General features: G+C 33.9%; 4 protein-coding genes across 8 annotated transcripts; 2 read left to right on the top strand and 2 right to left on the bottom strand.

Moving 5' to 3' along the window:
- Positions 1-57: 57 nt before the first annotated feature.
- Positions 58-5,795, top strand: l(3)L1231 (zf-C3Hc3H domain-containing lethal (3) L1231). 3 transcript variants are annotated; one of them, XR_015545826.1, is made up of 3 exons: positions 58-3,117; positions 3,234-4,243; positions 4,391-5,795. XR_015545826.1 is itself a non-coding variant. In XM_011069006.2 (3 exons), the coding sequence occupies exons 2-3, from the start codon at positions 1,743-1,745 to the stop codon at positions 3,398-3,400; spliced, it is 1,542 nt and encodes a 513-aa protein (XP_011067308.1). In that variant the 5' UTR covers positions 58-1,156; positions 1,712-1,742; the 3' UTR covers positions 3,401-5,795. The 3 variants fall into 3 exon arrangements, 2 of the variants coding, with proteins under 2 accessions (XP_011067308.1, XP_087264523.1); XM_011069006.2 differs by having other exon boundaries at positions 58-1,156; positions 1,712-3,117; positions 3,234-5,795; XM_087408397.1 differs by having other exon boundaries at positions 3,234-5,795.
- A 151-nt stretch (positions 5,796-5,946) lies between these two features.
- Positions 5,947-9,371, bottom strand: LOC105153884 (Uncharacterized protein C14orf50). The gene is made up of 6 exons (XM_011069004.2): positions 8,935-9,371; positions 8,198-8,330; positions 7,616-8,117; positions 7,156-7,365; positions 6,345-6,562; positions 5,947-6,234 (listed from the first exon to the last, which is right to left on the bottom strand). The coding sequence occupies exons 1-6, from the start codon at positions 8,988-8,990 to the stop codon at positions 6,043-6,045; spliced, it is 1,311 nt and encodes a 436-aa protein (XP_011067306.1). The 5' UTR covers positions 8,991-9,371; the 3' UTR covers positions 5,947-6,042.
- Positions 9,372-9,440: 69 nt separating this feature from the next.
- On the bottom strand, positions 9,441-11,618 carry mRpL9 (mitochondrial ribosomal protein L9). Its single transcript, XM_011069003.2, has 2 exons — positions 11,215-11,618; positions 9,441-10,215 (listed from the first exon to the last, which is right to left on the bottom strand). Exons 1-2 carry the CDS (start codon positions 11,317-11,319, stop codon positions 9,502-9,504), a joined length of 819 nt encoding a protein of 272 aa, XP_011067305.1. The 5' UTR covers positions 11,320-11,618; the 3' UTR covers positions 9,441-9,501.
- Positions 11,619-11,787: 169 nt separating this feature from the next.
- On the top strand, positions 11,788-14,540 carry Idi (Isopentenyl-diphosphate delta isomerase). Of its 3 annotated transcripts, XM_011069000.2 has the most exons (4): positions 11,789-12,140; positions 12,303-12,415; positions 12,735-13,044; positions 13,719-14,540. In XM_011069000.2, the coding sequence occupies exons 3-4, from the start codon at positions 12,763-12,765 to the stop codon at positions 14,178-14,180; spliced, it is 744 nt and encodes a 247-aa protein (XP_011067302.1). In that variant the 5' UTR covers positions 11,789-12,140; positions 12,303-12,415; positions 12,735-12,762; the 3' UTR covers positions 14,181-14,540. The 3 variants fall into 3 exon arrangements, with proteins under 3 accessions (XP_011067303.1, XP_011067302.1, XP_011067304.1); XM_011069001.2 differs by having other exon boundaries at positions 11,788-12,460; XM_011069002.2 differs by having other exon boundaries at positions 11,789-12,415.
- The last annotated feature ends 437 nt before the right edge of the window (positions 14,541-14,977 follow it).

Here is a 14,977-nt window from a genome sequence, read left to right as displayed (position 1 = left end):
AGTTGGGTGAATCATTTTCGCAGTTAGATTTTGAATCATTCGAACGAATGGGAAAAATCTTTGAGCGGTCTTAGCTTTGGCAAATTGGACAAGAAGATAGCCGATTCATCGGCTCGTACAGATTTCTTTGCACCTGTTTCTTCAGTATTCTTTCTAGAACGTTCGAGGTGCAATTTACATTGAAATAATAGTTCATAGAAGTCTCGGAAAGGAAAAATTATCGCCCGCGCAAAGCTGTACACCTCGGCGTACAGGTTATGTTCTACAGAGCGCGGAACGATCTATTGGCCACGTGGCGCGGACTTTTGCTCGTCGTACATCCCGTCTGCGGTGTCATCTACAATTATTAATTCAATGTGGATAATCATTGAATCCATGACAATTATCGCTTGAAAATTCAGGGATTTTTTGCCCGAGGCTCAAGGACTGGCTCGTGATGTACCGTGTCGCGCCGCGGCCGCCATTTTGCTGCCCCCGCACGCCTGACATGTCTTTCTAATGTTATTATCGACAGACGTCGAAATTTTGCGCGTGAAACCGCATTGTGTGTGCCACCCTTGGTGAGCGAGTCCGTGCACGAGGGGCAGGGAAGCTCGGTGCCGTGGCACGTTTCGACGGAACATCCGCTCTTGCCGTTGTCGCCTTTGTCAAGAGCGATCGCTAGCCAGTGTCATCCCAACCTCAACCCTCCTCCCCTTCCCCTCGAAGTCGTGCCTGTGATCGTCGTGAACGAGAGCTGGTGAGCAGGTAGAGCCCTGCGTTCGTGAGCAATCTTGGAATCGAGTATGCCGCGAGATCTGTCCCGGGAGTACTTCCGGTTGCCTCGCTGAGGATCGGGAATACGCCGTGTCCCGCCGTCTCGACGTGACGTGACGTGAACGAACCTAACCTAAAAAGAAGGAAAAAGAAAGCACAGGAAAAAAGATCCTGATCGTCGAACGCGCGTGTCTATGCTAACGGCGGGGAGATCACCCTCTGGTGATATGGCCACGCTCCTAGCCGCGATATCCTCGAGGCGCGTCATTCCAACAGTGCTGCATACCGACTCAACGTCCGCTCGATGCGCGACGACGACGACGACGACGACGACGACGACGACAACGCAGTTGCTCAGACATGTTGTGTAGGGCATGCTTGGTGTAGACTACTATGCGAGGCAAGGATCGTTTTTGTCCTCATCTAGCAATGGATTAAGTTTACGCTTATTGCTTGAACCAGGGAACTCGACATTCATAAACCGCATTCAAAAGTAGCATTGAGCGGTGTTGACAATGCGATAGATTGAATATTAATTTTGTACTGTGTAGGCAAACAAAGTTGAATAGGCATGATTGTTTTTTAAGTCTTTTGTAAGTTTAATTAATGCAAATTCCATGACTGTGTATATTTAGAGAAGGATATATTACGTGTATAACATATCGATATATTTAAACATGACTGGTATATCATATAATTTAGCTTATATTGAGCTGTGTACAGTATAGAATAGTACTGTTTATGCGAATACGCTTGGATCTTCTTTTTTTAACTTTGCAATAGAAAATATCTGTGATATGACATGAAACATATTTTTTTAATTTTCTTACATACAGTCTCAGTATTACATTTTTCTAATCAAATGTATAGTTTGTATCTTGGATCTTGGCACATAGCGTGAACTAAGTTTGATCTAGATAGGAAGAAAGTTGACTTGGAGGATTTGAGAATGCAGGTGGAACAGATCTGGATAGAAGCAGCAATCAATGAAGGTCCCAATTTCCGAAAACTCAAACATGGACAATAAATTGAAGTTTTCGGATCGCTTGAAGGCTTTGCTGAAAACCGAGGCACATCAAGATGTTGATCCATACATTTTCAGTGAACCAGAACCATTTGCTACAGCAGGGGGAAGACATGCCACGGTGGTTCCACCGACAAATTCCGAAGTGATGCAAAGTTGCAAGAACAACAAGTCAAAGGGGAAATGCATGAAGCAGAGGATAAGAGTAGCGCCTGTTCCAGTTGCAGGCTACAAAATTGTCGGAGTCAATGCCACAGCAGAGACAAACATCGACAACGGCATTGGGGTGAACTTGGATCACAAATTTTCTAATTTAGTTCAGTGTAAGCAACGACACATTGAAAATTTGCAGAGATTGCGACCTAGGAGGCCAAGTCGGGATCACACGCTGTTGTATTATCCGAGGGCCGGAGACGAGATATCTGACAGCGATTCAAGCGGAGACGAGTTGATGATACATCAGCGTCATTGGGTTTTCGGCGAATCTACTGCATCACCAAATCGAGCGGCTCGGCTGTCCCAACTGCGTTCACAGTTACAACGACAATTGCTTCAGTTGCGTATCGATGGTGCTGACGCTGAAGCTGTTTTGCGGCACAGGGTCAGATGTTTGCTGGATGCCGCTTCCAAAGATCCTACTTCTACCGCGCGAGCTTTGTGTGACTCTCCAAGTACCAGTAAGGTACTCGACGGACCGCTATTAGTTGGTGGGCCATGTGGGGCGGAGGGATGCCAACAAACGTCTTTGCCTTGTACCCGGCATTGTTCCCGCCACATCATGTTGAACGCAGATCAGCTTTTATTTGAGCATTGCACTGCCAAGTTTAGTGACAACACACAGTGTTGTGTTCCTGTGTTTGATGTCGCGCACGAATTACCTCTTTGCCCAGAACACGCGAGGAAGAGAGACAATTATCATCGTAAAATCCAAGAATCTAAACCAAAGAAAGCTCGTAAAAAGCCTCCAGTCTCCCCTCCTATCCCGGCGAAGCCTAAACCCAAATCCAAGCCGAAGAAACGTAAACGACCACCATCTAATAAAATAGAGACTACCAAGAGTGTGGCATTGATGCCCGAGGAGAGTCATTTCATGAGCCAAATAAACTGTAGTGAAAACCATACCAAGATGTTGAACAATTTAAATGCTCCACAAGGAACGTGTTCAAATACGTCTAACTTAAATCTAGGATTGGGATTAGGCTCTCTTGGCTTGAGTGGAGGACTCAAAGTCGAGCTTGGGGATAATGAAGTATTCGCTTCTTTGGATTCTGCTGAGCATGACTTTGGCAATGTGCTCAATAACTTGCCCCCGGATGCTTTTAATGACTTATTTATCGGTAATTGCAACATTCATATTTTTGGTGCATTTTGTAAATCTCGAGATTGTGTAGAACTCATTGTTATATTTAATTCATAAGATAATGTAAGATGTGTTTTATATTTTCATTTATAGAGGGTAGAAACGGAGATTATGAGCCGTCGAGAGAAGAAGAGGAGGAATTGCAACGGGCTTTGGAAGAAGTTGATAAAGATGTACGAAACTTGGAGAGGATGGGGCAGACGCATGGACTTTTAGAGCCGGCCTTGCTTGCCCAGCTTATGTCAGACATTGCCTCGTAGCCCCACCAATCCTAATGTAATAATTTTTTGGAAAGGAATTCGTGCGTGTTCCTTGTAATGTAGAAAGAAATACTGTTTGTGTCTGTGCTGCTAAACGTAAGATTGCGTTATAGACTGTTTATCACATAGCCACGCAAGTCCGAGATAATGGCAGGGATTGACATACAGAAAGTAAAAAAATGAAAAAAAAAAAACAATAGCAAATTTATGAATTTAGTATAAACAGCATCGGGTACAACACAGGTAGGTTTATGTTAAACAAGTAGCAGTGTAAAAACCGAGAATTCCATCCTTTTTGACAAATAATCACGGACATTCTGCGTTATTATTATATTTGCAATTATATTTGTAGCTTATTTGCAGATACTTTGACTTGCACTTGATAAATTTGCTTAGAAAAATTGTTATAGCTGCAATTAATACATACAATCATTTTGAAGAATAATGAAATGTATAAGTAGAAGGGACGAGAGTGAGCTCAGAGTTCACATTAATGGTTCAAATTAGATTCCAATACACGCGAGCTAAACGAAATAGTTTTCATTTTTATATACGGCTTGTTTTTATTGAAATAAACGGCAGGAATTATCTAAATTATGTTTACTAATAGATCCTATATTTATTGAACTACACGTAATGTCTAGCTAATTACTGACTACTCAAATAATAGGTACAAAGGTATTTTTTATGACTGATTTGTAATGATTTTATCTGTTATTGATTATACTGTAGCAACTGTGAGTAACGTATTCTGATTTGCAAACTGGAGTTTAGCTCTACAAATTAAAGTACAGAATAATTGGAGTCAAACGATATAATATTTGAAAGAAATATTTGGTGTTCGTACGTAACTGTGTATATATTTTATATATATATATATATATATATATATATGTATATATATATGTGTATAAAGTATACACACACATACATATATATATCATTATATTAGAACAAATTGTGGTAATAAAATTATTCATTAATTTGCAGAATGTGAAAAATGGTATTTGCATTATTTTTTCAACGGCGGCAATATAAAAAAGAAATTACGAATATGATATACATCTTATGCAGTATCATCCTTTGAAAATATATTACCTAAATTTTATTTAAATAAAGTACATTTTTCCATAATTTAATTTTCATTATAAAACCTTGTGCATAGAATATATGTTTATACAAACACACGACTGAATTTATAAAGAAAAAGAAGTATGCATATGTCTACATAAATATATGTAATACGTAATGTATATAATCACGTTTTTTTCCATAATCTGATTACTGCAATAACTTTTAAATAATTACATTTATTATCGTTATATTATTAATATATGTGGATAATCAATATTGTCACTTTGTCCATTCTGTATTATATTCATGTAGACAAATGTTCAGCGATAGAGTAGCTGTAATATCTAAGTGAAGTAAACATTAGCGAAAAGTGCCGAAAAATTTCATTTTTTAATATTGTTACCGAATGTGCAACACGCTTTGCAGCCTTACAAATGAGAAGATGACACGCTGTGTATCAACTAAGTAAAGGAAACTTTTTATTATCATGTATATTTTTTCAAGAGAATATTTCGATGTTCATTTGAGAAGAGAATTTTTTCTTTTTTTTTTTTATGAAAAGTATAAAGGCACGGATTCTGAAAGTAAAACTAGATCGTGATATAATAGTGTGTGAATGGTTGAGTTGCTTACTGCCATTTAATTCCTAAAGTACGTGCACGACAAAACATTGTTACGATTCCATTGTAATAATAATAGTAGTATAAAACGCGATATACGCTGATATATTGTGGATTATCGTAATCTCGATACATATCGTAATAACTTGATGAAACGGGAAAATGTAACACATCACGTAATTAACTACCGATAAAGAAAACATTTAAAATGTTATTCATTATACGTGTGTGCAAGACGGGCAGATATAAAATATAATCTAGTTTTTATTATCAAAATCGCTGTGCCAAATATTGAGAAATTTCTTTTTTTTTTCTTTTTTTTATGTTGCTACATAATGCGTGTCATTTGTTCAAGAAAAACGGGTCGCACTGGTGCAAAGCGCACTACTAAGTAATGAACGTTTAGCTGAATGTGAGCGATTATAAAAAACGCAAATAGCGAGTTGATCGCAAGTAGATGCAAACAGAAACGGAATAATTTGCAAATCGACATTGGGGATTAAATTAATGGGATCGTATGTATTGTTATTACGTATATAGCGTTAGCGATTAGGTATACAATAATTATTTATGGACAGGACAATGCCGAATTTAATCGTAACGCATTGCTTGAAAATGTATCTATATGTGTATCTTCTTGTAAAATATCAGCATTATTACTCTTGATTAGGCATCACCAATTATAATAAGCATATTTTTTACATTGCGTTATAGCGTTCAGTTTATATCCATCCTTGTCATTCATATCCTAACGATAATATCGGTTTGACAAAACAACTGGACTTGTGTATTTTATTTTTATATTGATAAATAAGACTCAAGAATAATATATTCTTAAATTATCGATATTCTAGAATTTATATCCGTATTAATATATATAAATACTAGTTTAATTTCTTGTGAAATTCTCGTCGTATAGATGTAAGAATTTTATTCTATTCTGAACATTCAGTCTAAAGTTGCCATTACAGAGACAACTGTTTTGCGTTCACGTCGTTTTATCTCTCGAAGGATCCATTTTATCCGGGCTTTTTCGAGAATCTTTTTATATTTCTTGCTTACCTCCTGAATTTCTTTCACTGGGAACACCTCCATTATTTCAGGCAGTCTTTCGGGCAGTCTTTCGACCTCCTCTTTTTCCTTTGTATCATGAAATAGAAATATTTCAGATATTCAATTTCTCCGTGTATTCAGTTAGGATTTGTATTTCTGTAAAAAAAAAAAGCGACCGGACACAAAGATATTCTTACAAAGATACTCTTTCGCATCTCCAACAATTTTTTGTCGAGCAAAGCAATTTCTATTGGCTCCTCTGGTTTGTGCGGCATTAACATTATATCATAATCCGAACGATTGTGACCCAATATGCCCACTTTGATCCCTAATTGAGATAGCTTTTCCTCATCGACAAGAAGAGCATTTCTTAGATAAACGATTTTTGGATGGTGTATGTCGATATCTGCTACGCCTTTAAATGGAAGTACGAATGCACAGCTATCCTTTGCGCAAATATTGTAGTTTAGAAATATATTAAGGATGACTACGACTGAATTTTGATTAACTTGATCGATGACTTATTACTGACTGACTTATTATTTGTACTATCTTGTTGATGTGAATAGAATTATTAATATTCTGTTATTTACATGAAAAAATTAAATTAGAAATAATGAATTATATAAATAAAAACCAAGAATATTATATTCATTAATAATCATATTTCTAGAATTTTCTAGAATTATCTATAATAATGTATATAATAAATATTGTTTTAGTTTCTTGAATTAGAATTATATTTATTGAATTTAAAGAATTATCTATTAATATTAATATATATAAATATTTAATTCCTTGTGAAAAAATTTTCGCCATGTATTAATTTGTAACTGTGCCAGTTGAATTAGTTGCCGATTAGTTAATCGGAATTTTGTCGAAGTCACAATTCATGGGTATAAATATATTATTTCTACAGATCTTGATATTTTAAATATCCTTAGATATACTATTTCTATAAATTATTCTGAATACAAATATACTATTTTCATAAAAAATATATGTCACCTAACGATAGAAGACGATAGTCGCAATCTCCGTATATCAGTTCATGAGGTAAGGGGGAATTTCTGAGCAATTTTCGAGTTTTCATTGTTGTTTCGGAACCATATAGTATACGAATGTCATCCTCCAGCATATCCTGAATAAGCTGACTGCCGCTTTGTCTTTGCGCGGTATTGTACGTCTCGGTCCGGAGCAACCTGTGCAGTTCTAGCTCTGCGAGACGATGATCAGTTATTCGGTAATCAATTCTCAAATACCATAGGAATATCGTAAATCATATATATATAATATACATTCAGCGTATAACGTTCTTATAAACATTATGTATTATTTTACGATGATATACAATATTTATAGCAAAATCATCATGCATTATACAGTGATATACAATATATATGGTATTTTCTTTGTATAATCATCGTAAAATGATATATTTTAGAACATTATATGCTCTTTGTCGTACCGATCAGAGTGAAATGTTTCCGCTGTAATGCTATCCATATGACCCTATGAGCCACACTTATCAATGCCTCAAAGATTCGCAGATCTTTCTCGCCCTGAGATTGCGTGGCCGTGCGTTTCGAGTCGGTTATCATGTGGTGATAGCGAGGCCCATACCGGCAGCCCAGCAGCAAGTCCGCGTACTCCCTGCCCAGGACACAACGTAGAGTATGCAAATCATTGGCATATCGAGATCTATGTCCACGTGCCAGTGGATTAGGCGCCTTCTTCATGGTGGCCGCTCGTCCATGTACCAAGTCCTCCCATATCTGTACGAAACGTTGGAAGTAGATGATAAGTGCTCTCAAAAATCGGTCTACGATCGGCAAGTGAAAGAAATTTATGAACTGCGGGCTGACGGACGTCACGAGGAGGAAGAGCACGAGGTCCTTGATGTCTTGCAGGATAATGATGTCTGGCTCATCCGGTGTGACTTTTCTTAGATAATTCTTCCGAAATCTGATCTACAATTGGAATAAATATGAGACATTCCTCTTGATATCGAGTTGTTAAAAAATTTATATAATTGTGATCCGATCTTCACCTTTTCGCTATCATTCAATATTTCCCGATAATACAAAATCAAATACGCGTGTGGAGCATAAATTTCCGATGTAGGGACAGCAACAATTTTCTTTCTTCGTCGCTTAGCTTGATCTTCTTCTGCCTTTGTCACGCTAATCAATGAAATAGGGATTTACGTTGATAAAAGGATTCACGAAATCATTCTTTCCCGTGAAAATTTTTCTCAGAGAGAATTTTTTAGAATATTTATATAAATTTAAAAATTTCTGAATAATTTTTAACTTTTTAGAAAATTTCTTATTTTTCATACAAATTGAAACAATTGCATTTTTTATACAAATTGTATTCTTCAGAAGTGCCAAGACAATCTATATCTTTACTAAAAATTTTCATATACATGAATTCTGAAATATTCTAAGATTTTTTAATTTCTCATTCTGTAATAATTCTAATGAAATATAAGATCTGAAAGATTTTATAAAATGCCTTTATTTCTTTCTCAGGAATTATAAAATGAAAAATCTTAGAAAGTCTTTCAAGATGGTATAAAAAAAATGCATTAACATTTAGAACAATTATTCGCAGATAAAAATAATTTATGTCTTTCTCTATCTAAAAGTTCTATCATAGAATATTAAATTATATCGTGCACTCATTTTAAATGAAGCTAGATTAAAAAACAAGCAAAAAAACTACAGAAAATAGTTAATTATAAATATATGGGACGAAAAATTTGAAGTTACTAAAATTATTTACCTAAGTAGAATTAATTCTTCCATAATTTCATCCCATGCAAAGTATCTTTCACCCATATTGAGTTATTATATCATATAATTTTCACGATTTTATTCATAACAAATTTTCAGGTTATCATTAGACTAGCATTTCTAGAAATAGACATGCTCTCCTAATCACAATGAAGGTATAACAGAGTCAAATTATTGATCTAGGAAAATATAGTTCCCCATGCAAGTATATATACTTGAAGTGCTTACTAGATTCCCAAATCTCTTTAGAATATAATAATTGGAGGTATTATTGGAGGTTTCTGATTAAATTGTATGAAAGAATATAATTATCGCGTTGAAACAATATTATAACAATACGATCATAGTTATGCAAAGAATTCTAGAGGTTTATTATTTTTAACTGAATTTTTTGTATAGTTCATCTTTTCTTTTTTCCAATGTAAAAAAAAAGAGGACCAATAAATCATGCAGATAAAAAGAATAGGTTTAAAATATATATATCCAAGTTAGGAGTTTCTAGGAAAACTTATTCACTTTTATTAAGCGTTATTTATTTATATTATAATACAACATATTAGAAATGTGTTTTTTTCTTCCTTTCCACCCAGAACAGAGGAAGAGAATCTAAAATCGGCTTGTCCTCGGGAAATATCGGATCGGTTGGCAGTTTCCAGAACTCACTGACATAAAGTTGCGAAGAACTCTCCGGCGTCCAATGATGCAGACAACACCTTACCTTCACCTGTTCGCGATTATTAATCGTGATAGTCACGTAAAATTCCTTTCCTTGTAAATCCAGGTTCGGTCCAGATATTGGTTTCTCGGGCATCGTTATAGTGTCTTCAGATAGGTAAATACCAGCCTTGCGGAAATTTGCTTTGATATGCCACTTTTCCAACGTCCATGGCACGTCCTTTGACATCACTATGGATATCCGCTTCCGCGATAGATACTTCATTGTTTTCTCTACCAAGGAAGAACTGAACTTATCATCATTCTGGTCTGTCATCAATTTCGTATACTTTTTAATGTTCTCGGGAGTAGCATAGTCTGCCAATTTCGGCAGTAAAAGTTTTGGATACGCTATTGCTGGGTGTAGCGACACTCGAGTACCCATATTGCCGAGTCCTGCCACGTATTGTGTCAGAATCAAATCGAGTAGTTCTTTTTTCCTTACATTAGTATCCTCAACAAGATCATAAATGAAATGCCTTGTTTTCAGGCGATGGGGCTTGCAATTCTTTTTGTAAAGAGATACTGGATGCCTTCTTTTGAGAATAAAAGTGTTCTGCAAAAAATTAAAAAAGAATAAATACGAGAACAGTTTAATAATCTATATGTGTAGGAATCTATCAAGCTATCTCAAGAATTACAAAATACACAATTAGAAAATTTGGCCACTTGTATTACATTAGATTTATGCATATTCAAAACATGAAATTACCAAAGTAAAATATAAAAGCATATAAATATTTATAAAAATAAATACTCAATAATTTAATTTTAATTTAATTTAATTTAATTTATTATCAAATGAAATATACTGAGATAAAAAAAATATACTAATTGATATGTGACATTATTTAATAGAATATATATGAAATTAATTAGAACAAGATCACTATATGAATAAATCAACTAATATATACATTTTAATATATTATTTCATTACCAAAGTTAATTATATTATGCCACTACATTTAGATACTTTATATAAAGCAGCCTTTTTATTATATACTAATTCAGTGGTACAAATTCAAGGATGCTTTCCAGCAAAAAATACAAGGTGTTTTCATTTAAGCCTATTCTACAATGCACTCTTTGTTTTCTGTTTCTTGCTTTTTTCTCCTTTACAACTGTTTTATATTTCTTGCTACTATTTCTTGTTTCTTTCAAAGTTAATTTTTATCTCAGGCGACATAAAACATAAAACCGGATAAGAAAACAAGATGTAAAAAATAGTAAAAAGCAAGAAACAGGAAACAAAAAGCACATTGTAGAATAGGCTTTAAAATGTTTTCCAACAAAAAATAAAGATGTTTTCCATTTATTGACACAAGCGTCATTTTATTTTTCTATTCGAAACATTCAGTAACAAAGATAAATTGAAACTTGTGTCAATTTGTGTTAACAAATGGAAAGCACCAACAGATGACAATGTAACACAGTGAGTTATTATATTTATGTTTGCAAATATTAAACAAAAATGAAAAGATCATTACATTATGTTTCTTGCTGGAAAGAACAATATATTAATGGCTATATATGTAATAATAAAAGCAATTACTCGCGTTTGCTGTGACAAATAATCCGTATTATTAGACGACGTGGGTATCGCCAACGCTTTCACATGATTTACTAATAATCTCGGAAATTTGAGCATATTTATCATTTATCTTCACTTCCTTCTCTCAAAGAGCTCTCCTTAATAACTATCTAATTGTCAATAAAACAGATCAATTAGTTGAGAATAACGTTAATTCATCATTGACAAGAATCGTTTGTTAATTATTATTCAATCATTGTATAATCAGGTTTTTTCAAGAAACATGTACATATATTTATTTTTAAATTATTGCAGATATAAGTTTGTTTCATAAACGTGTACTATTTCAACATAACCTAATTATTATCTGACTCGAATCACTTGATGAATAAGATATTTGAAGATTAATGCCTCCTCGCGGGAATTAGCGCAACTTGGGAAAACATTCTAAGGCTTAAACACAATAGGCACAGGCAATAGTGAATAACGTCCAATCAGAGCTCTGATATGTAAGTTCAATATTATATCCCAGAGTTCTGATTGGACAGCTTGTTATTCTCTGTTCCCAGTGCTTATTGCCTGTGTCTATTGTATTTAAGCCTTTAGCATTCTTGCAATAGATAATTATACTACAAATTTGCACGGAAGAAAATGAAAAAAGAGCGCTAGTGTCAGTAGACTCAGCAATCAGCTGTGCTCCACTTAGCATTATAATATGTTATAACTTGTGAATTGAATATTTACAAGTATTTGCGAATTTATTTAACCTCTATTCTCTACCTCGTTTAAGTACTTTCACTTTTCGCTAGCTAAGTAATGTGAAGAAGTTCATGCAAAATGCGAGAAATTATCATGTTCCAAATTACATGATCAGTGCTCCAGATTGGGCTCTGATAATTTCGGATGCGAGTCACGTTTAAGTGATTTACCTAAATCAATTATTACGAGTGAGTCGTGCATTGTTTGACCTTAGTTGAAAAATAATGAATTGAGGAGTGATAATGGGATCTCTTCCATAAAAGCGAAGGAGAGGTTTCAGTCACATTCCAGCTCACGAAGAATTCCCGTTCGTCATTAAATACTATTCTTGATTTTATTAACTCAACTAGAATCGTCTGTGATTGGACATTCTTGAAAAATCGGATGATGCTCGTGACGCAATTGAATGGAAACGCTCTTGGCATTCCGTTGGTCCAGTCTTATCGACGTGTTTTGCTACGTGGTATGTCCTTGTGTGTGCTCCTCGAGTTAATTAATTCTTCTCTAAGTAATTATAAATTCTACTAGTCATCAATTAAATCAATAAAATTCTGCTTCTTGAAGTCATATCCTAAGCAGAACAATAAGTCATTATGATAAAATAATGTCGAAATAATTCCAAGATGATCATTGGTTATTTTTCAATTCAATCAAATCATTTCCAATTCACTTTAATGTTATTTTGATGTTACTCGTTTTGTTTTTGTATTCTTATGAAATATTTATCTATTTTTGTTATATAAGATAAGATATATATTACGTTCCCATTTATTTCTTTTCAGTCATTATTCGGCTGGTGACTGGTTAGTGATGATCAGAGGAATATACAGGAATTTTAATAATATTATGCACAAAATGACGACATTTGCGGAGAAAGATTATGGAATAGTGCAAGTAACACAGTTGCAGGAAGCTGCTTTACAGGAACGCTGCATACTCGTTGATAAACTGGATAAGCCTGTTGGTGAAGCTACCAAGCAAGCCTGTCACGAGATTAATACGGAGGGTTGTGTACCGCTACATAGGGCATTCAGCGTCTTTCTGTTTAATAGTAAAAAGGAATTGTTACTCCAGAAGCGATCGAACTCCAAGGTGAGAATCTCCTTTAATATTATTTAAAAATATGATCTTGAATATTTTAACCACATAAGTAAAAATTTAATAATCAGATTTTCTGGTAAAATATGTATACAGTTGATATTTTGAGCCATGTCACTTTTGAGAGTTTCATTCTTGATTTATATTATAATTTTCTAGGAAATCGAAATCATCACAACTAAAAAATGATTTTTCCTTTTTCTGAAAAATTTAATTTTTTCATTCATATCAGTTTTAAACTGAAGGAAGGATATCTAAATTCAGAAACTGATATTCTATACTTAAATCACATTCAGTTTTATTTATCTTATTGTAATTTTCTAATAATCTACAGAGATTAGATTGGAATAATCTACAGAGATTAGATTGGAATTTAATCAATTGGAAGAAAAAAAATATAAAGTTTAATGAAGTTTTGCTTTTTTATCAAATTTTAATCTAATATCAATTCTAATGTATAATCTGAGCACGACTTAATCCATAAGATTAAATGTCTTGAAGGCTAAAATTAAAAATAAAAATCCCAAGAAATCCATAGTAAAATTGTGACAATTTTAATTATCAACTAATTAAAATTATAACAAACTAAATTTTTCGTGCAAAATAATTATGTTCATTTTTCTATAATATTTTTCATACATCTCTAATTTATATAATTTATATTACAGATAACATTTCCAAATTGCTATACAAATACGTGCTGTAGTCATCCCTTAGCGGAGATTCCTAATGAAATAGAAGAAGAAGATGCTATAGGTATACGCCGAGCCGCGATAAGAAGACTTAGTTATGAGCTGGGTATACCTAGCGATGAGATCAAACCTTCTGACTTATTTTACTTGACAAGAATTCACTATCAAGCATCCAGTAACAATCGTTGGGGTGAACACGAGATCGATTACATATTATTTCTGCAACGGGACGATCTCACCATAAATCCCAATCCCGATGAAGTGAGCGAGATTCAATGGGTGTCGCGATCGGAGATCGAGAATTTTATGAAAACCATACCGCTGATGACACCGTGGTTCCGTATGATTTACAATTTTAAACTACTGCATTGGTGGGATAATCTACATGCCTTAACTAAAATGCAAGATCACCAAAATATAATTTTGTTGATGGATTAATTTGTATACATGTATACATCTTATGTCTGTTCTTTTTTTTTAGCTGAACTTTTTATGTACCATTTATTTTTTTTCTATAAAGAAAAAAGCAGAAAAATTGCACGCAAGAAGTTTAGCTGAAACGAATAGGCTTTTTGTCACCAAAATATAAAAAACTCGTCTAATACATATTACATAAGTCGTCGGAATAACAATTCTTTATATTATATTACTGAGGAAATAGATTTAAATTTGTGGGTTTAAGTTTATGTGGATATGTTTGTACTTGTTTTCTTAATTTAAATATTTTCTGTATAAACGTGAATTGTACAATTTATGTATTTGTAAAAATGTTTTCTAAATATAACCAGTGGATTTTGACTAGTCGTTTTTAAATTTTTATAAAAAAGGATGGACTCGCACCTGTGAATGTCGAGCATTTCCTGTTGCAAAATGTATATATTTTATTAAATATGTACATATATTTTATTAAATATTATATATGAATGTAAGTAAATAAATTTGTTACTGAAATTCGCTTTTATTTTTTCAACATTTTTTGTTTCTACTTCTGCATGTTCCTAATTAATTTATTCCCGTATTTTTTAATACTCTTGAACCAATTCGTCACATTGTTTCTAGACCATGAACTACATTTACGTTCTTAATGAGCGACATACACACTTCTCCACTATTTCATTTTGTCGACTCTAAAGGCTACGAAGATGTAGATATGCGCTCATTTAACTGGTCGCTCGTTCAAAGCATTCTCAATTATTTGGACGTCTTAATACGTCACTCGTTGCGTCAATGTCGAC

The sequence above is a fragment of the Acromyrmex echinatior genome, chromosome 8 (genome assembly GCF_024713525.1).
Source record: "Acromyrmex echinatior isolate Ae372 chromosome 8, ASM2471352v2, whole genome shotgun sequence".
NCBI lineage: Eukaryota > Metazoa > Arthropoda > Insecta > Hymenoptera > Formicidae > Acromyrmex > Acromyrmex echinatior.
The sequence above is the reverse complement of the archived record's forward strand: the minus strand, read 5'-3'. Positions and strand labels throughout refer to the sequence as shown.